Source organism: Equus caballus, chromosome X (assembly GCF_041296265.1).
Source record: "Equus caballus isolate H_3958 breed thoroughbred chromosome X, TB-T2T, whole genome shotgun sequence".
NCBI classification, from domain to species: domain Eukaryota; kingdom Metazoa; phylum Chordata; class Mammalia; order Perissodactyla; family Equidae; genus Equus; species Equus caballus.
In genome coordinates, this window is record NC_091715.1 from 110,576,446 (window position 1) to 110,599,225 (window position 22,780).

General features: G+C 41.4%; 1 protein-coding gene across 7 annotated transcripts in view; it reads right to left on the bottom strand.

Moving 5' to 3' along the window:
- The window catches only part of AMOT (angiomotin), a 61,921-nt gene that overhangs the window by 12,935 nt on the left and 26,206 nt on the right, over nucleotides 1–22,780 (bottom strand). For all 7 annotated transcript variants that reach the window (XM_005614426.4, XM_005614428.4, XM_023634127.2 and 4 more), the window contains 5 exons: nucleotides 20,868–21,012; nucleotides 19,918–20,010; nucleotides 17,249–17,394; nucleotides 2,804–2,953; nucleotides 1,890–2,080 (listed from right to left, as the gene is read on the bottom strand). In XM_005614426.4, coding sequence (XP_005614483.1) covers nucleotides 1,890–2,080; nucleotides 2,804–2,953; nucleotides 17,249–17,394; nucleotides 19,918–20,010; nucleotides 20,868–21,012 — 725 coding nt within the window. The remainder of the gene's footprint in view (nucleotides 1–1,889; nucleotides 2,081–2,803; nucleotides 2,954–17,248; nucleotides 17,395–19,917; nucleotides 20,011–20,867; nucleotides 21,013–22,780) is intronic.

A 22,780-nucleotide genomic window follows, 5' to 3' on the forward strand; every position in this document is an offset into this window, starting at 1 on the left:
GCAAAAGGTACACAGTCCAGATCCAAATGTTTGCCTGAGGAATTATCATAATATGTTCCTAGTAGGTGGGAACTGGCTGTTTTTATCATATTAAATGATAAGCATGCACATTTTACTGAAAACAGTGATTACATGGAAACTTTCTACTTGGTGATTTAAAGGAATTCGATTCAAATTAAATCTACCTTATGGGAGTCAGCAGATTCTGGAAAGAAATCTATGTGAAAGGGAGTTCCCCCAATATTCAAAACTTCCCAGGGAGAAAGGAAGGGGAGTAGTTTCTTTATAGGAGCCCCCAGTGACAACCCCCTAGCTTTTCTGCATTTTGACCTGGAGTATATTCTGAAGTCAGTTACAGCAGTAAACCTCCCAGCACCAAGAACCCTGGGTTGCCAACATTTTCTCACACTGCACATATTCATGAGCTTTATCTTTCTAAGTATCTGCCCAAAGATGAGAAAATTATCCTGCATCTCCTTTTCAGTGTTCAGAGTTCCTGAATAACCTCTGAACAAGCACTGGGCACAGGTGTTTTCTTGGGAGCTAGCAGCTAAAATTACACTTAATTCTGCTTCTAATCTGCCTACAAACTTCTCAGCCGTCGTCTAGCAGAGCTGAGGTGTCTGTGTACTCTATTACTACACTAGCATGTACTACGCAAACCATTCTCAGAAAACTGAGACAGGTAAGCTTAAGCCCACAAGGACATCAAAATCAAGGCACAGGCAGTTTCAACCTGCGTAAGGTTTATAGGCAATGTCTCGACAGGCAGAGCACGTTAGAGAAACATAAGATGTCTTCCTGAAGAATTGTGATGTGAGGAGGTTTACAAACCATCAGTCCAGCTCTTAAGCACTGACCTCCCTCTGATTTAGCATAAGAAAGACTCAAAAATAAATGTATCTACTGCCCCCTCCACACACACATCCCGGCCCAAAGTCTGGCAAGCACTTCCAGACTCTGTCGGCTCCCTGTGTTTAGGAGAATGTTAAAGGCAACACCGTGGTTTTTAATAACTTTCTGGATAGAGACCTATTTGGGTACAATATGCCATAGCCTGCCTTAGACACTCTACTCCAGACCAAGGCTCTGTCTGTATCTCCAACAACCTACGTCATCTCCTGATCTGAATTTAGTTTTTGTTGTTATTTTTTTCTTTCTTTCCCAACTGATGATTACGAACAGCAGTGAGACAGACAAACTGGACAAGAGCATTGTTTCCTTCAAAGACTAATGAACAATTTATATTGTGAAAAGGGGAACATATAAGAAAGCAAAAAATAAAAACTCCTCCTGTCCCTTTCTCCTCCTTACCAAATGGAATGTGACTGCTTACATGTGATGAACTCATGGACACAGAGAATGTGGCCTTCAAATATAGACCTTCTCAAAGGGCAGGGATGGATTCATGTTCAGCACAGCCTTTGGCATCCCTTGGATGAGCCAGAGCTATCAAATGGCAGCAGCCACTCCTGAGTGACATTTAGTTTCTGAGTGGCATTTCTCTGGAGAGGCTTTAACTCTAGACCTGGGGCTAAACAAAGAAAGCTACACATGTGGCTGAAAGAAATCTGTGACTCTGGCGAAGGAGGTGTGCAAATGTTCAGTTGATCTCCTCAGCAATGGTTCTGGCTCCTGAGGAAAGCTGAACTATGATTCCATTAAGTTCATAAGTAACTTAAATTTTCAAATCCCTGACCCCCTGTCCCCACAGTTACGCAGTCTCCGCATAACCAGATGAAAGAAAACATACTTAAGCAGAAACTTTGGGGAAAAAAACAGAACATTACAGAACACAAAACACTGGAACATCTATTAATCAGTCACCTTTCTGTTCTCCCCCCCAGCCCACGCCCTTCAAGCAGTGACTCGACCAGCCAGCTACTTACCTCTGAGCAGCTACAGTTGCAGCAGCATCCAGAGCAAAATGTCTCATCACATTCTCCTCCAAATATTTCTGCTCCCACTTAGTCATATCAGCTTCCAGGGCCAGGATCCTCTCCTCTTTCTCACGAAGAAGTTCCATCAGTGCAGCGGCACTGTATTCTGAAACGTTGGTGGGCTGAGAGTTGCCCTGGCGCTGTTGGGAGAGATGCCGAGACCCCTCAGGTTAGTGAGAGAAGAACCATGGTGGCCGAGTCCCATTTGAAGAGCCCCTATACTTGGAAAGGATTACTGCCCAAGCCGCCTCAGTTTGCATTCTGATTCAGAAGCAAGGAGAATTCAGATTTCCTCCTAAGGCCACAGGACTTTCTATCTTGGGCTCAAATATGAGACTCCCTTGATCAGGAAAGGAACTTGCCATATCAAATTGTCATGCTGCTCAGAAAGTGGATCAATGGTTTAAAAACCACTATCCCTGCCTGGCAGCACGGTACACAATAGAAACCGGAATTTAAAAAATCTAGGATTTGATTCCTACCTTGCCCCTAACTTACTGTATGTCCTTAAGTGAGTCATGCAACCTTTTCTGGGTCTTGATTTTCTCTCATCTAAGAATGAGGAGGAGTATGGCCAGATGATTCTAAAGACCATTTCCAATTCTAAAATGTCTAGTAGTCTATTTATATAGCATCTTCACTTCTTATAGGGTCTGCTGTTGCTAAGGTTCACATGAAAATAAAAGGTGCAAGATAAAAGGCATTAAAGATTTTCCTGGGTTAGGAAGCTGGCACTCTGGAGTAAGATCAAGTGGGGCAAAAAACCTAAAGATGAGCAAGAGTGTGGTTTTTGTCTTCATGTCAAACACCAACTGAAAAATAAGCAGTCAGGAATAATCTCACTGTCTTTGAGTTCTCCATACCTGCTGAATTCTGAGAGATTCCAGTTCTCTCTCCAGTCGTGTCCGAAGACGGTGCTCCAGCTGCTCACGTTTTTCACATGCTGCCTGGAGCTGTACAAGAGCCTGCTGCATCTTCTCCACCTTATCTACATACACCTGCTTCTTTTTCAGCTGAAAATTCAGGTTGGGAGAGTTGTGAGATGGAAGGAAAGAGAACATTAGGGTTAGTTATGCAGCCCTCAAATCCAGCCTCGTCTTTAGATCTCTTCCTGTCCAGCTCCAAAAAAAGAATGAATCGCGAGAAGGTCCTTCATGACGGACGAGTAGCAGGCTGCCTTGTACTTATGATACAGAGAATGCGGCGAGCGATAGGAATTAGGAGTGCCTTTTTAATCCCTTTCTCCTTCCCCATCTCTGTGTTTTCCCCAAGTCTATTTCCATCAGTAGAGTCTGTCGTAGATGACAAGCTCTTAAGATTCCCATTTATGGATGTCCTCACCTCTGCTCTTCTTCACTATAAATTGGAACATTCTGGGGGAAGGTATATCTTATTTTAGTCATTACAATAGAGAAATGCTAAAAAATAAAAAGGAAGGCTCTCCAGGGAGAAAAGTTTAATTTGGCATGGAAAGGAAGCCTACCTGCCTTTAAATAGCTATCTCCCATCCGAGTGAGAGAAAAAAGGTGGTCAACTGCGGAAGGAACAAGGAAGCTAGAATTTTTTTTTTGAAGTCTACAGTCCTGGTAATTACACTACATAATCATCACTGCTCTCCTGGAAAGTTTCTGCTTCTCACAAGTGAAGCTGCCATGCATTAGTTCAAAAGTCTTTAGTTTCCTCATTGTCCAGTGCTGCCTCACTAGTTCTTCACTAGAAGAACACAAGTTATTTGCAATTTCTGCCTCACTCATAAGCCTGAGTTGATATCATTGGGCTGTATTCCCAATAAAAGTTGGTCCCCTCAACTTATATTCTGGGACCTTTAAAGATCCCTAAAGACTCAAACTAACAAATCAAATCTAAGACTAAATGAGTCAAACACAATTCCTCCTTTTTGCAAGCCTATGAGCCATATCCAAAAGAAAAGATAGAAGCAAGTTGGAACTGAAAATATGAGTTCTTTGTACCCTTGTAACTTACAAGCCAAATCCTGGCTCCATGGGAAAGAAGGAATGAGGAGGATTTCAGAGCTCTTTAAAGAAGGCACACATACCCTCAAATCTAAGAAGATAGGGGAAAGTTCAGCCTTCTCAACTTAGTAAATGAGCAGATTATACATTTCATAACATTTATGAGGTGTTGTTCTTGCTAATAAAATCAACCCATGGATTCTTTCTAAAGCAGAAATTTTTCTAAGCTGGTCACATCTGTCATTACCATTTTCATGGAAGCTGAGGGATACTTACACTATTAAGTATTAGGAATACTTTCACTATTAAGATTGAAATCTGAAAATATCACTGATAACCTGGTCAATAGGAAATTCAGGAATTCAGCTCAACTCTAACTTTTCAACAAATTCCCAAGCCCTTGAGCTAGCTATGTAGACAGTTGCTATATAAGAGGTTACCCATCCTATCAGCATTGCCTACACCTATTTAACTGAGGCCAAGCCAGCAGGACCAACCTGACTTCCCCATTGCAGAAACCAGGTAACTCCTTAATGGTAATGTGTCTAAGTCACTGCTTTCTAGAATGTCCAGACAGACAGCACTGGCATGTGCTGATGGGGAAACTCCCCTTGTCTTATAACTGCCCTCTTCCTAAATTAGAATTGTTGAACTTTCTCTAGGTGGAAGAAAATCTATGATATTTTCCTACCAGACCTGTGGCATGCTTCACCTAGGTGACTTGGAAAAGAAAACTTTTAAAATTTTCTGTATATTTTCTTGACATTTTCCTTCATTCCAAGGCCTACTTCAATCTAGCCTTGTAAACCAATTGAGGCAAGTTAAAAGCCTATGTGTTTTTATCCATTATAACTTTTCCTTGAAAATAAACAAAAAAATCATCATTTTCCTTCTCTCAATAAGCTTAAACCTTTCTTTCCTGAGGTGCATGACTATCTGTAACAACACTGACTAGGGTAATCACGACCTTTGGTCATGGATGCCTCTGCCTTCCTATTTGCTAAGCTTTGAATAATCAGAGAGCAGGAAACATCCTCTATCCTTCACGTTTTGGGTTCTATAATCCCCACAACCCATTTAAAGTTGAATGCATTTATTTGTGAATCGTTCTGAAAACCCTAGGGGAGTAGTGCAATGTTAATGCAGAGAATGTTAACTATAATTACTGAGGCTTATAGCAGTTATACTTAAAGGCAATTAAAGTTAGATAGCATGCAGTTCTTTCCTTGATGGCAAAGTGTGCAAAGTAAGTTCAGAGAGCTGAGAACTAAGCAGTTCAAGGCCAGGTGGATTTCTCCATGCCCTAACTTTCTTCAGAAAGGAAACCTCAATATTGTAGCAAAAGTATCCCCAGCAATAGAAGTCACTGAGCCAACCCTCTGGAAGGGAAATGCAATAAGGGCCCAGGGAGTTTTCTGAGTTGGCTGAAAATAGGCATGCAGGTCAAGAAAAATCCTATTATGCTTTGCCACTGGGATGATTTTCCACAAGGTACCAGGACCACTTGCTGGCATAATTCTCCTACCTCCTTTAAAAGAAGAAAGAATACAGTTTACCCATAAACACCATGATCACTTAGTAAGTCCTTAATTCCTAGATAAATTAGGATAGAAAAAGACAACTTTTTCAGATGCAATCAACAAAGTCAGCTATCTTCTAACTTACATACTGCTTTCTATATTTCATCTACATGTAGAAAGAACCAAGGGTCTATATGATTTGTTAACCCCTCTATTATCCTGAAATTTTTATGTTTCACTTTTACCTTCATCATGATAAATCCCCCTTTCTTTTCTGCCTTTCCTCTACAAACTTATCTCCTGTGCTAAGCTCCTTAAAAATGTTAGATCAGCAATTAGGACATCCTGGGTCCCCAAATTCACCTTCCAATGCCATCAGAAATGTCAGTAGTTCCTTCTTAGTTGAAGAGAGAGGCCATATAGTCAAATGGTTAAGGTCATGAGCTCTGGCCTCAGACTGCCCACAGTCCAAATCCTGGCTCTGCCACTCACTAGGTATGCAACCTTAGGCAAGCTACTTAATCTTCCTGAGCATCCATTTACTCATTCATCAATAACATGGAGATAACGTGCTATACCTCTATAAGGATCAAATGAGATAACACGTAAGTGCTTAGCAGAATGGTACAAAAAGTACTAAGAGTTGCTTTTCTTTTTCAAAGAAAAAGTTAATGCCAAGTCATGCATGCTCTAAATCTCTCAACTTTGAACACTCACTCCAGATAGCCTTGACATGGGTCTCATTCTCTCAGTAACTTTAATTATCACATCATTGTCTAATTAAGATATTAAAAACACAGCCATTTTTCCCCAGGAAGACATATAACACGAGGCCTGAAACGCTTCACTCAGTAGAGGTATAGATATCTTTATAGGGAAAAGCCATTCATCAGAAATACAAACAGAAGCAAGCACTGAGTAGTGCAAAGACACTAGTCTCTCAAAATGACATGATGTGGGGGGCACCTCCAATTTATGAGAAAGAAATACTTCACCTATGGTTGAAGGCACTGTTTAATTAAAGACCCTTAGACAGAGTTCATCTAAACACAAACACACATACACATCAGAAATTTCTATTTGACAGCAAAATAAAAGGTAAAGAAATAAGGTGGCAATCCTAGCACTGCTCTTAATGGTAACTTGCTTCCCTGTTCTCAGCCTCAGAGTCCCCACTTGTAAAAAATGAGGGGAGTTTCAGGAGTCAGCAAACCAAAATGGTCAGCAGCAGGCAAAATCCCACCATGCCCATTTATTTACGTCTTGGCTATGGCTGTCTTCCTGCTATAAGGGCAGAGTTGAATAGTTGCCATTGCAAAAGAAACTGCATAGTCCACAAAACTGAAAATATTTACTATCCGGTCCTTTAGAGATAAAGTGCCAGCTGCTGGAGTGATTTTCTTTTTTTTTTTTTTTTAATGTATCTCTTTTTTTTTGAGGAAGATTAGCCCTGAGCTAACTACTGCCAATCCTCCTCTTTTTGCTGAGGAAGACTGGTCCTGAGCTAACATCCATGCCCATCTTCCTCTACTTTATATGTGGGACGCCTACCACAGCATGGCGTTTGCCAAGCGGTGCCATGTCCACACCCGGGATCCAAACCAGTGAACCCCGGGCTGCCGAGAAGCAGAATGTGTGAACTTAACTGCTGCACCAGTTGGCTAGCCCCTGGAGTGATTTTCAAATTGTGTTCCAGAGTCCTAGTGTTAGGTGGAGTGCTTCACAGGCCACTATGGTGAAGTTGTATCAAATTCATACAAACTGTACAAAGTTGTATGGGTGAGTTGTATCAAATGGTTCCTCTTTTATGTATGCTATATATTTGGGTTCTGCAGTAAACTTCATTTCCAAAAGAATCGCCACATCTTGTGTGTGTGTGTGTGTGTGTGTGTGTTGTCTGTCTTCCCTATATATGTTCTGGTGTGTTGTCTGTCTTCCCTAGAGAACGTGCCTCTCACCTTACCCCGCTCTATCATCTTTTCACACTTGACATTTCAGCTCGGTTAAAAAACGTAATGTTCCTGAAAACCCCATGGTGTTTTACCCCTCATTGCCTTTGGATACAATACTCTCTCTCTTAGGAATGCCCTGCACACTATGTTTTAAGAAGTGAGAAAAAAACAACAACACTGGGCTAGACAGATGATCTCAGAAGATCTCTAATAGTCTTTTAATTCACAAATATTTTATAAATCTAAGATTCTCCTTTCCACCTTCAACAATGACCAGTCACTAAGAGGGCTAGGCATAATGGGATCCTAGAATTCTGTATAGGTACATTTGTGGTGGTAAAAACAAAATAAAAGTGCTGCCTTGGTTTGTGTGTATGTACATGTAAGAGACAGAACATATAATGTGTGTACCCTCCATAGGATCCTAGATGAATTATTTTGCTATGTCTTCAGTGTTCAAGGAAGTGAAAGTTCACTGGAAAAGTTCCCAAAGCCAAGTAGTGGCTTGGGTCTAGAGACCAGGACCCATGGGCCCCTAGAAGCCAGAAGCAGCAGCCAGATAAATCCATCATTTAAACCACATTCCCCCTGGATAGTCAGTGAATGGAGGAAATCATTGCATTCATTCAAGTTTTCTTACCAAATGCCAATTTGCAAAAACTTGTCAAAGCTCTCCTAATTTTATGTCGTCCTAATGCAGTTCCTTAAATCACTCTTACTTTCTGTCTTGATCCTTTAGATCCACCTTCCCTCCTACCCCCAACCCCACCTCCTGCTGTACTCCAAAGGTCCAATCTATGGTAGTTTACTTTTCAGTCTCTATACCAACAGTTCTTAACTGAGGGTGATTTCCCCCCCAAGAAACATTTAGTACTGTGTGGAGACATTTTCAATTTTTACAGCTGAGGGTAGGTTGCTACTGGCATCACATAGGTAGAAGCCAGGAATACTGCTAAACATCCCACAGTACACAGGACAGCCCCCTCCACAACCACCACCAATGAATTGTCCAGCCCCAAATGTCAATAATGCTGAGGGTGAGAAACCTTGCTCTATGTTTCAACACTACTGGAGATCTCCTTCATGCCACACTTTCAATAGCTGCTTATATTCATATGTTAATGCTATCATGCTCTCTTTAGTCACAGACCTCTAGGTGAGTACAAGATTTCTCACTCTGACATTTAACATGCCCGGGACTGCCTTCATCCTTCCCCAAAATGCTATCCTCTTAATAGCTTAGTCATCATCATCACTTATCCTGTTTTTTCAGTCTTCAAATATTGAAATTATTGTTCTTCCCTCTTTCCTTTGTCCACGATATCCAATCTATCACTATGTCTTAACTCTAACATCTCTCATATTCATTCATTTCCTTATATTTTCATAACCTCCATACTTTAAGTCCTTATTTCACAACTAAATTATTATAATAATAACCTAAAAGATCTCTTTACCTTCAGTTGCCCTCTCTCATCTGCACACAAGCATGTGCATCCACACGGACAGACACACACACACAATCAGTCCACCCTACATACAGTTTCTATAACAGACTTCCTCACGTAGTACATTATGGTGCTGCCTTATTTAAGAACAAAAGCAGTCTAGTGCTAGCGTATCCATTCAGCTGGTATAGATTAGGTACCTACTATAGCCAAGGCAATGTTACACTTCCTCTTTCACTTCTTTACACCAGAGCTCCTTTCTCTCATTCATATCTCAAACCACTTGATGCTTTTCAATTCCATGCCCCCATCTATTGTCACACTGTCTCCTGTCCAGCCTAGATATGGCTTTTAAAAGTGCCCTTATTGGGGCCAGCCCCATGGTATAGTGGTTAAGTCCAATGCACTCCACTTCAGTGGCTCACGTTTGCAGGTTTGGATCTCAGACGCAGACCTACACCACTTGTCAAGCCATGCTGTGGCTGTGACCCACATACAAAGTAGAGGAAGACTGGCACATATGTTTTCTCAGGGCTAATCTCCCTCAAACAAAACAGAGGAAGATTGGCAAGAGATGTTATCTCAAAGCGAATCTTCCTCACCAAAAAAAGACAGTGCCATTATCAATGTTCTTAGGCTCATACTGCCTTAAAATTCTACCAGGCCTACTACACAAATGACCAACCTTTGTTATTAGTCTGAGCATATCTTTATCCCTCCTCACCATATCACTAAATTCTCCAGGAGTTCTTCCTTGAATAATCTTACCTGACCCTGGTTCCTGCTTTTATCTACAGCCTCTCATAAAGTATACTTTATTAGCAGTCATGTGCAGATTCATCGATTCATTCATTCACTCATTCAACAGATATTTACCTAATGCTTATCATGTCCCAGGCCCTATTCTACATTTGAGAGCAGTAGTGATGCAATGGGAAGCAAGAGAAGGCCCCTGCCCCAGTGGAGGGCAGTATCCCATAAGCCACTTAAGGGCAGGGTCCTTCTATTTTCCTTCATATCTCTCTTAGGTTCTAGTTCTGGCTCATTGTTCACTACATCGTTGGTGACCATCAATATTAAATAACTGTCAAATACAAGAATAAAAATGACACAGCATAGCTTAGCTATAACATTGCAAATATATAAACAATAAACACACACATTCATAAATGTATTTACTTTGCTTGGTGAGTCAAGAAAAGGATTTCAAATCATCCCTATTAAGAGAGAAGTTTTTAAAGAGGAATCATAAAATTGGGAGAAAGAACAGCAGGCAGGCCACCTATTGAAGAATAGGGCAAATACTCTTCAGCTCCATCAGTCATATTTTTCCATTGCACTTCTGCAATGATTTGAACCCGTTCCCAAGCATTTGGCAGATTTCTTAACCCCCTTCTGACTCAGGAAAACCTGATCCCTGCAAATGAATACCACGTGATGGCATCTCTTCCCTCCTTCCAACAACTGTGGATGTCTTTCAAATTTATTTTTTAAAGGATGGCTATATACAAAATTACTTCTAGGGCCCCTAAAGTTACCCATTTGTCTTGGCCATTTGCAAGGAAGTGATTTAATCATTAACCTCCATTTAATCACTGGTGGACAAAGCACAGGGTGGGATATTTTGGAATTAAGAGATCTGGGTTTTCTCCTAGATTTATCACTAACTGTATAATCTGCGCTTTAATTTCCTCATCTGTTGAAAGAGGACAAAACTTGCAAGGTTCATAGTAGAGATATAATATATTTCGAAATATTTTCAAAAGGTTAAAACATACATTGAGGAGGTAGGGATAATATGTGGAACACAGAGGGTTTTTAGGGCAGCGAAAATATGCTGTATGATACCATAATGATGGATACATGTCATCATACACTGGCCCAAACCCACAGAATGTACAACACCAAGAGTGAACCCTAATGCAAACTATGGGCTTTGAGTGATAAGGATGTGTCACTGAAGGTTCATCAACTGTAACAAATATACTGCTCTGGTGAAAGATGTTAATAGTGAGGGAGGCTGTGCATGTACGGGGACAGGGGGTATATGGGAAATCTCTGTACCTTCCCCTCAATTTTGCTGTGAACATTAAACTGTGAAATAAATCTTAATAAATAATAAAAAATGTGCAGATGGATAGGTAGAGGAGGTGGACTATTATTGCTAGCTGGATGAACATCAACATATACACACACTCCATTGGCTAAAGGACATTGAAACTAATAATACAAAACTAAGTACAATACTACAGAGGACATCCTTCATTATGTCTGATTTTCTTCTTCCCTTCTATTTCTCCCAACTCCAAACACTCACTGTGTCAGAATGTCACAATTGAAGTGTACTTTCTTTGCTCCTCTCCTTTATACAGCTAGTTATAGGTAGCTCCATGAGCTTTCGGTGACTTCCATTTGATTTGATTCAGCCTTACCCAGGAGCGCCTGGCTCCAAGTAAGAGTTCCCTCTGAAGCAATTTGGTAATACTACCCTGGTATTAGCAAGCTGCCTCTGTTCATTGCCAAGAGACTGTGATCCACTGGTAGATATTAAAAGAATTGAAGAGTAGAAACCACCTCTAGAAACTTGCTACCAAGGGAATGGAGTTCATTCTGTTAAGGAGACTAAAGAAAACTACACAAGGTTTCCAACTTAGGAATTTAAAGAAGGCAAAATCATAGGAAAAACTGAGAAAATCAAGTGCCGAGAGGTCACTCCATCTCTCTTTGGGATGGGGACATAATATCTTAACATACTGGATGGAGCAACACTTACTTCAATGAAAATACACTGTCATAAATATGAAAAATGTCATCCTTAGATGAAATGTCTTTCAAATATGTCAACAACTCATTAACAGAACACTCTGGAAGACTCTTAGGTGAATATGTACTTTATGTGAATTCCTATTAACACTCTAAATGTACACATAATTCACATGCTCAGATCTCCCATCAACATTTATAATCCATCATAACTATTTTGTGAGTTTTATCTATACAAACAAAATTCTATTGTTTGAAGGTTATTTTGAACTAGACATATAAATGTCTATGCCCAGGACATCTTCCTCTAATACTGGGAAAAGAAGAGACTAGTTACGATAACGTGTGAATAAGTGTGATAGCAGAAAATTATACATCTCTAAAACCAAAAATACAAATCAAATAAGTGTCAAGGGATCCATAAATAAGAGAAAATATCAGCCATGAAGAATAATGGTGGAAATGGAGTGAGACAATATGAATTTAGTTTTGTATAATTGAGTGTAATGGCAAGATGATTCTGAAAAATGTATTGCCACCAAGAGTTATCACTGTAATGTCTAAATCATCACCAGCCATTGCAGTTCAGAAAAAGTAACACTTGGGCTCCTTTTGCCTGAATCTCTGCGGCTGTCATTATAGCCTAAAGCCAAAGAACAAGGCTTGCTGGCTCTTTCTGCCAGCCCTCCCACATTTCACTCTGTCCCTTCCTGTACATTCTGCTCAGTAAGCAGCCCACCCACAGCATCTTCCCTCTTTGATCTTGCCAGGGCTTTTTTCCCACCATCCCTGAAACAATTACCCAAGCAGTGGTTCAGCTCTGGATCGTCATAAGACAGTAGCCAGCCAGAGGCCTAGGCTGTCTTGAGTCTTGTGAGTGGATACGCCAGGCATCTGTTGAAACTCTCCAGTGAGGTCAAATTAGTGGGGGGCAGGGAGAGGTCTCATTAAATGGGAGAACACCACGGTGGCTGTAGGACACTGAGTTCTTTTGACTTGAAGTTTAATGAGCCTCCACTTCAATAGGACCTACGTGTCCCGAAAGATAAGGGCAAGGATGGAAAGGCACTATTTACCTCGGCTGGCTGCCTGCTGCATAGGCTGCAGATTGGCAGCAAGACCTGGATCATAGCGACTCACCAAAAACACAGATCTGCTCTTTAGTTAGAGTGCTATCCCCTTCCTAGCAAGATACCACCCTCAATGGCAGCAGAGCAGGGTCGGTGAGAGAATATCTGCCAAACTTGGAAGAGGAAGGAAGTTGTGATTGCAGGAGAAAGTTCTCTCTAAGCCTGAGGTACCATTTCTATGTAGAGCGTACAGCAGAGTGAATGTAGACTATCACAGGCAAGAGACTTAATGGGATTAGAAAGATAGAATGGATTTCAGGAAAAGCATCTAAATGAACACTTTGTAGAGAAAGACATAAATCCATGAATGGGTCCTCAGACCATTAAAGTAATCATAATCTTTCCCTGACCACATTTTTTAATTGAGATATAATATTACCTTAATTTCAGGTGCACAACATAATGATTCAAAATATGTATCAACCTGACTATCCTGATGCAACGAAAAATAGTTACTTGAGCAACCTTGCACTTAATAGGCTGAGAAAATACTCCCTAGACAAAAGGCTTAATTGGGGAAAGTTTCCCTCATTCTCATTTGCTAAGTAGACTAGAGAGGTTTTCCCTGGAAGAACCTCTAAGGAAAATTCATGGTGCCACTTATAAGCCATAACTAAATTATCTATTCATACGAGACATAAGCAGGTCATCTATCATATCGCTCTACCTTCAAACATGACCTTATTTGAGCCATCCCCAACAGAGAGAGGGATACAGTTTCTATTCATGAATAACCTTCTTGATTTAGAAAAGTTCACTAATTTTGTGAAGGAATCACAATGAAGACTCCTTACTATTTTAGTTCCAGAGCTACCTATTCATCTTAAATATCTCCCTAATGTTCCATACTTAAAAAGTTTACCACAGAAAGAATGAGGCCTAACGAGGGTTGAGTCACAGCAGAAAAGCAAAACTTCAGTTATCAATTCCTGTATTTGAGGATAAGGGAAAGGAATGTTTTCCTTTAAATATTGTAGAGGAGATAAGACAAACACCACTCAGGAGCAAACCTAGCTCTGAGAGGCTGTTAAAACAAAAAGGAAAATAAGAATCAGTGGATTTTCCATGAGATGTAGGTTCAAGCCTCTATATGTGCTAGAAATGATCTTGCTTGAGAGCCTGGAAGAAACTGCATGGCCTCTGCCTTTGTGATTGCACTGCGTAGAAGGCTCCCAGCCTGTTCTTCCCGTCAAATGTTCCACCTCCTTTAGGAACAGCAGCTCAGAATTTTCCAACAACCAGACTCCATGCAAAAGTACAAGTTGAATGAGGACTAAGAAATTAACAATAATTGATGAGCTCCTTTGAGATATCTGGCCCCTGGATGCCATCATTCAATCCTAGTCCAATATATAGAATTTCTTTAATTATAAATCAATGTATTTGGGGCAGGGCCCTGGAAAACGACTAAAAGTCTCTGGAACAAATGCCCAGAAAAGCCTCAGAAGTCTGAAGCCAGAAATATATTTCAGGCAACTGTTTCAGTGAGGGCTGCCCAGTGGGAACTACAGAGCAACATCCTCTCCACACATGTATATTATTTTCATGATTAACAACCAGTTACCACTGAGCCCTCAGACACTGCAAACCAAGATGGTTGCAGTCTTTGTCCCCATTTATCTCCAACTGGATGAGCACGCTTCCTGGAGGGGCAGCGGGGTGTATATACACCCCAATCTCAAAGGAGTCTGGACAAGCTCCTCATAGTCTGTTGAAAAAGAGGGGCCCAAAGGGTAAGGCAATTTTTTTTTAAATTAAAAGATGCAGAGGTTACTAAATCTGAACAAGCGCCCACATTTTCTTTTTGGGAGTGGAACCAAAGGATGATTCAGACAGGGAGACAGGCAGCAGGGTCTAGGGAATGAAGAGTCATGAGATTCCAGTTTTATTCCTGGCTCTCTCCAAGACTTGCCATGTGACTACCAGCAAGCTACTTCTTCTTAGTGGGTCTCTCAGTTCTCCCTTCTCTAAAAAAATACAGTCATATCCTTGTCCCGTCATTTATTCTGTGATTTCCTCACAAAAAGGGAAAGGATGGGAATATATGAAGTATAGCAAAAGGCCAAAGGGCATGCTAAGCTCCTTAGACCTGGACACCAGGCATATACAAGTATTCCTCACTTTCAATAAAGCAGCTTAGCAGTATTTCTGATGTAGGCAACTGATGAAGCAGGACGTTTACCTAATCTTATACAACCTGAAGTTGAACAATTAAGCAATTCAGGTTAAAAAGACATCATAGGTTAGATGGCGCTACCCACCAGAAAATTATGAAACCACAACCCAGCTCCAACAAGCATTTGTTTTTTTTAGCAAGATTAGCCCTAAGCTGACATCTGCCAATCCTCCTCTTTTTGCTGAGGAAGACTGGCCCTGAGCTAACATCCATGCCCATCTTCCTCTACTTTATATGTGGGATGCCTGCCACAGCATAGCTTAATAAGTGGTGCGTAGGTCCACACTCGGGATCCAAACTGGCAAACCCCAGGCTGCCAAAGCGGAATGTGTGAACTTAACTGCTGCGCCACCGGGCCGGCCCCTCAACAAGCATTTTAATACTCAAAAAAGAAAGTAAAGGTTATCTGTAAGTCAGAAGATGTCTAGGAACTGCAACCATTCTTACTGAGGGAGAGGAGGCAGGCAGTGAACGAAGGTAGGAAAGATACCTAGCGTATAATAGCCACCATGCTGAGGGCTTGGTCACTAAACGCTTTTTTTTTGCCTTAAGTTCATAAAGCTTTCAACTTGTTATAATGGAATCTACTTTTTCTCTTAAAACAATTCAAATTTTAGAACAGAGAAGGCAGTGAGATGTGAAATTTTCTTTACCAAGTTACAGTTTAGCATCCATTTTTGCTGGAACATATCCAGTCCCTGAAGTGCAAAATGTCTAAGAGTTAGTAATACTCCAATACAGTAGTCTCCCCTTATCCAGTTTCACTTTCTGTGGTTTCAGTTACCCACAGTCAACCACGGTCCAAAAATATTAAATGGAAAATTCCAGAAGTAAACAATTCATAAGTCTTAAATTGCGTGCTGTTCTGAGAAGCATGATGAAATCTCCCACCATCCCACTCCATCTTGCCTGGGATGTGAATCATCCCTTTGTCCGGGGTATCCACACTGAATAGACTACCTGCCCATTAGTCACTTCGTAGCCATCTTAGCTATCAGATCAACTGTCATGGTATTGACTGCTTGTGTTCAAGTAACCCTTATTTTACTTAATAATGACCCCAGAGCACAAGAGTAGTTATGCTGGCAATTTGGATACACCAAAGACAAACCATAAAGCGCTTCCTTGAAGTGAAAGGCGAAAGTTCTTTTAAGAAAAGTTCTTTTAAGGAAAGACAAAAATTGTATGTCGCAATTGCTATGATCTACAGTAAGAACGAATCTTCTACCCATGAAATTGTGAATTGCTATAATTGTTCTATTTTATTATTTGTTATTGTTGTTAATCTCTTACTGTGCCTAATTTATAAATTCAACTTTATCATAGGTATCTATGTATAGGAAAGAACAGTATACATTGGGTTCAGTACTATCCATCGTTTCAGGCATCCACTGGGAGTCTTGGAACATGTCCCTCGCAGATAAGGGGGGAATTACTGTACAGTGACAACTGACATCCAAGATTAATTAATGACAAGCCAGCAGCAAAGCTCCCTCTATTTCACATGAACGGTTTAGTGCTGCAATTGAGTAACATCTACATCAAGACTAATCAGATACATACATTAATAACATGCTTAGTAGTTTGTGGGCCCTTGCATTTGTCAGGGGAAGGATCCATTCTTTCACACAAATAACTGACAACTTCACCCCAACACATACCTACATTCTAGAACCTAGCAAGTAAAAGCCAGGGCACAGCTCTTGGATTGCCATAAACTGTGAATTGTCCCTGGGTCCCATCCTTTCCCAGATCCCCCAAGATTACTTCTATTCCAAAACCAATCTGCAAAATAAGTGCAACAACAAGAGGCATGGCCCTCAAGATTCACTTTTTACCTGAAAAGGGACCAACTTCCCACTGAGCATGGGGAGACAAGGACCACTCTGATTTCAAGATCTTTGGAGTACTTTAAAATATCTGGAAGCACTTTCTTCCTCTTCCAAATAAAGCTTTAAAGCCCTGTAAGGGCAGGAATTAAAAAAAATATACATACATATATATATATATATATATATATCTCACAGGCTTAAGGTAGGGCTAGTTTCATTCAAGAACTTGGGAGGAGGGGTTAGCTTATTATAAGAATGATCAAATGGAAATTGCTCCTTGACCTTGGTGATTTTCTACTCAGGAACATAAAGAAGGAACTTGCAGAGAAGAGAAGAGAAATCAAAGTCCACTCACGTCAGCATAGTTATAACCAGAAGTAGCAGATGGTACCTTACTTGCTGTTGGGGGATTGTGTAGCCGACAGTTCACCAAAATGGGGAGCTCCCCAGTGCCCTTGATTTCTCAGCTCTTCCACCCTAAGGCTCATATGCTAGCTGAGGAAACTACACTTACCTCTTCCTCCAGCTTCACCACCTTGGCCTGGGCATTGCTCAGGGCCTGGTCTCGGATTTCGATGTGTCGCCTTTGGTCCTCGTTGGTAGAACGGGCAGTAGCCAGCTCTGCTTCTAGCTTCTCCTTCTCCCGTTGGCTTTCCTTATCTATCAGAACATGAAATATCAATACTGCCATTCTGAAGCTGGTTCAAAACCTTACCTGAGCAAAACTGACAATCATACCCATTATGAGACATTCCAGTGTTCTAATCCACAGCTCCAAGAACCAGGATGCCCAAGATCTGGACTCCATCACTGGCTCTACCACTAATTTACTGTGTAAATTCAGAAAAGTCACCTAAGATTCGTTGTTGTGCAGAAGCAATAAGAACGTAAACATAAAAAGTGTTATGGAAAGTATTACATAAAGGAGAATACACACACACACACACACACACACACATCAGAACAAGTAGGCTTGTCTCTTCAATTTTATTCAAACGGTCTTGTATTGGCAAAGGAACAATTGAGCCCCCCTCAATTTTCTCCATTGTTTCCTTGTGACAGTATATTAAATCAATCTAAAAATGATATTTCACAAAACATATAAAACCTCAAATCTCACCCTTTACTCACATTATTTTCTAACTGAGATCAATTCAGGATTGCATGGTAGCTACAGATGGCCATGACACATGCAATTATGCCCCATGCCTTTCTAGGTCCCTCTCCTTTTAACTAGGACAGAACTCACACCAGAAACTCAAATGAGCAGTTTTGATTCTCATTTGGAGGTAGAGGGTCCTTCCTCTGGAGACCTTGATACTTAAAGTTTGTAGGAGAAACTTTAATAGGGCAGCCTCGCCTTCCTTCCCACTCTGACTTTACGTATCTATTCAGATGTACTTTGGAAAGAAATGAACATTTGTTGAATGCTTAATGCATACCAAGTATCACACTAACTTAATCCTCAGAATAACCGTACAAGGAAGGTATTATTCTCTTCTCCATTTTGCATATGAGAAAACAGAGACTCAGAGGGCTTGACTAGCTTGCACAAGGTCTCACACTGGGAATAGTGGAGCTCACACTTAAGGCCAGGTTATTCCAAACTCTTTCTACCAAACAAGACTGCCTCTTGTAGGGCTGAATTGGTCTAGCCTCTCTAGGGCAGCTGAAGCACATTACCCAGGAAGGCTTTTCAAGAGGGCTTTCCTGGCTCCTGCCACAGTTCCAACCATGTGGCACCCTGTAGATGTCCAAAGGCAAAAGAAATCAAGAAGCCACAAGCCATGCCCTCTTCCCTGCCTACTAGGTGGAGTCCACTTTTACCTTCTAGAACCATTTGACAGTCTTTCACCCTGCTATTCATACAGTTTTATCCACTAAATTACTGCATTTTATAAATGCAGAGCTCTGAGGACACCTGAAATCCCATCTCCACACAGGGAGAAGTGTGAACTAGCAGATCCAGGGCACGAATCCATACAGTTTTAGTTTGGTTTTGTTTTCTCCTGGGAGGCTGCCACCCTCTCCACCAATGAACCAGCTTCCAGGGTAACCGTGACACCATGAAAGCAACTTGACAACAATTTACACTAGGCACTGATGACACCAGAAAAACGACATTCCTTCCTCTAAGACATACTGACAAAGGAACAGGAGGTTCAGAGAAACAAGCAAGAAAAAAGCCCCAGTTCTGAAGCCAGAGCACAACCGAGCAACCCAGGAAGGGAGGAGGATACTGTAAGTGAAGATCAAATAAACACGTAAAAGCTAACTGGAAGCTGCATGGAATGACTTGAAAGGGTCATGTGGAGGCCCAGCAAAGATGGGGCCTGATAAGTTCCCACCAGGCACTACTCCAGCTGGGAGGTGCAATGAGGGAGGCTGGGGGCAGTGGACTCCAACAAGGGGCATCTGCAGAAGAGAGGGTATTTCATCTGCTTCCCCCCAAACTCATTCTTCCTTTGGACTCAATCCACTCTGTAGTCTTTATTGCTGGTTTTACTGTGGCAAGTGGAAAGAATGAGGCATTGTCTAGATGGGTGGAGTCCATTATGGACCGATAAAGAAGAGGATTAATTCATTGTCATGGTCCTAGGAGTATTTCCAGACAAAGGAAACACTATTATGAGGAAGACATAGCTCTATCCACCCCTACACCATCCAACTCCACAATCAGAGTCACTAATTCAGGCCATGGCAGTGGTCTCCCTCTAGCGACCCTTGCAGTCAGCCAACGCGTAATGATATATCTTACAGAATGCTTAACTAAGGAAGCCCCAGGTGCAGGTTAGGCATTCCAAACACTCATCATTAGTCCTGAATGTTAATCCCACCTCTACCAGTGCCAGCACCTGTGCCTTCAATAACAAATCCCTTCAACAGTAAGGGACCCCATGCTCAATAAGGTCCTTTTCAGCTAGCCATGACAAAAGCAGGGATTTCAAGGGGCTTCTCTGGTTTAATACAGAAGGAGCCATGTTGATGTGACCAGACGTGGTCACAAGCAACCTTCTTGGCCTAGAAGGAAAAGAAAAAAAATCTCCCAACTTCATGCTTAAACAGAAGAGAATCCCTAGATGCTGCTAGCTGTTCTAGAAGGCTAATAGAACTACGTAACTTTTTCACACACTTCACTCCCATTCACACATTAATACCTACTGCTGAAGTTTTCAGACTTACTTTTTGCAAAGAGCTGAGAGATGGTTTTTCTGGTATCCTCTGACCCCTCATATTCCTTCTCTGCAAGCTGCTTGTTGGCAGTCTCTAGACGCTCTGTGAAATTCGGAGACAATCAACAAGGCCTCATATACAAACTTCCAAGCACATGCTGTTTGCCCTCTAAATACTGACCTTGGGCAAAACAAGCCTGCTTCTTCTTGTTACATATGAATGGGTGACACAGACATAGGTTTGCAAATGTGGAACTTAAAACAATATTAGACCAGGGCAGGGAAGGAGGACTTAACACTTTCACTGCTCACTGACAAAACCTAAGTGCAGAATTCTAAATTTCAATGAAACAATCTATCCCTGAATATATGATATCTTTCATTCACCAGGAAAAAGAGAATCAGAGTTATTATAAAGTCTTCAAAATCATGTAATATCAAAGCTGGAAGGGGATTATGGGCAGCATCTAGTTCAGTTCCCTCATTTTACAGATAAGATAACCTAAACCCAAAAATAGAAAATAACCCCCAGCGTCATCAGTTTTGCAGGTGTTGAAGGTGGTCACTTCTTACCATCTTCTATATTATCATGTTAAGGTAAAAATACAAGGAGGGAGTCCTAGAAACAATGGAGGATATCACTATTTCAAGCTTACACAGCCAAAATACAGTCCTCTGAGAAACCTATAAGGGAAGAGAGGCAGCATGGATTGTGGGGGCAGGCCACGGGAGTCCAGGAGTCCCAGGAGGGGTGCTGTGTGATTAACACATCAGCTCATCCCACTTTGCTTAGGCAAGCTTGGGACTAAGTACTACTGCAGTCACGAAAACTTAGCCTGGTCTGTGCCCTGCAATTTACTGACCATACGGTGGGCTGGACAAGCCCTAAGAGCCTCGATGTATACTTCTTAACCTTTCCCTTCACCATTTTGACAGATGCTTCAGAAGTGATTCCCTCACCTCTCAGATCCCTGTTGAAGTCATGCATCCTCCGAATCTCGCCCTCGAGCTTGTTTCTCATGGCTTTCTCCAGGGCCTCTCTTTTGGAGGATGACTTCACGAGGTTCTCATACGCCTCTGAGACACGCTGGATTTCTGTCTCCACCTGGACCAAAAAAAAAGAAAGATAGCAATGATGACAGAAAATTGATGGGGAAAATGGTCTGAAAACATATATGCAAATCCTTAATGATAGCTTCTCCCAGGGCTTTATAGATGGCCAGGAGGCAAGCATAACACAGTCAGATGAGGAAAGGTTCCCGGGAGGATTTCTAAATTCAATCTTAAGCTCAGTAATTAACTCACAGGGTCATGAGATTTCCTCAGGTTAAAAACAAATACAGTTTCTGCCTTCAGAGAAGGTGGTAGGAGAGAATAAATACCTTAAGTATAGTTATAAATGACTTTCATTTCTGAGTAAGAATTTTCTTAATTTTGAAAGTATTAATAATAATGTATACAGTATATAGATAACATTATTCCAGAGCATCCAAAGGGATTTCACGTTTATTTCAATTCACCGTGATATCTGCCTTCACAAGGATACCTCCCCCCATTTTAACAAAAAGAAGAGTTAAATTGCCTTTTCTGAGAATAAGTCAGTGGCAGAGGCGAACCCTAAAAATTCTAAGCCTCAGCCTTACGTAGCAGTTCATTTCAATTTAACAAACATTTACCGAGGGCCAGATATTTACAAGAACTCTTTAAAACACCGTAGGGTGTATAAAAATGAAGGAGTGCATTCTGGTTGCTTGCAAGGGGCATTGAATCTAATCAAGTGAAAGAATATAGGGAAAGATACTTTATTAAGAAAAGTAGGAATAGTGCTATAAAATGCAGGGGAGGAAGAGGTTATTCCTGGTTGGGGGTGAGGGGAGAAGAGAGCAATTTCATGGAGGAGGCAGCATTTAGAGTCAGATCCTGAAAGCTGGGTCAGATTTCAATGAGCAGAGGTGAGGGGAAGGGTATTCTATTCTAAGTGAGCGAATGCATTCCCACGATGACCAGTAGTCTTGTTTGGCTGGACACTGTGGAGTACACAGAGGGAAGCCGGTGAAATCTGGCTGCAAAGATAGACTGGAGTCAGATCATAAAAGGGCTTTAATACCAGGTATTTGGACTCTATCCTGTAGTCAGTAGGAAGCCAGTACAGATTTTTGAACCGAAATTCATGATCAGAGCTGTATTTTATGACACCCCTGCAAACCTTGTAAAATAGAAAAAGCCACAAAACCTCAAAGAGAAAGGGTCTTGCCCCAAATCAGCCCAAATCAGGAAGAAAACAAGAAACTAGATGCCAGAGTTCTTCTGTAATCCATATAGCTTCGTTGCACATACAATAACCACAGAGAGATTTGCATATAATTTGTATAAGACAAATAAACCCCATGGTCTATTAAACAATTTTCAAATTAAATTTGACTCCTGCAACCATCCGGCATTCCTTCTCAGTTTTCCACTATCCTCCTTAACAAAGCTCAGGGTACTTTGCGGGGGGGGGGGGGGGGGGGGGGGGAATGTCAGGCCCCCAGTAGGAGACCGGAGGAATGGTAGGGATATCAAACAACTCAGATTCCACCTGCCCCAGCTCCAGAATTATGCCTGAGGCAGGGCTGCCTGCAAACAAATGAGGCTAATACCACAGAAAAGAGCAGACTTGTGAGTGTTTTTCTTCTTGCAGATGGCACCAAGATAGCAGCACAGAAGGTGAAAACTGGTGAATGGCATTTAGAGACAAGATCTGCAAGGCCTGAGCCTGAGAAAGCTTTTGCATGAAATTCAAGTGGTGGGTAGAGAAAATAAACATTTGCACTTGAAAGACCAGGCTTGGTGTTGGTCTGCTCTGGGCCGCATTTAGAGCACAAGGCTTTTCA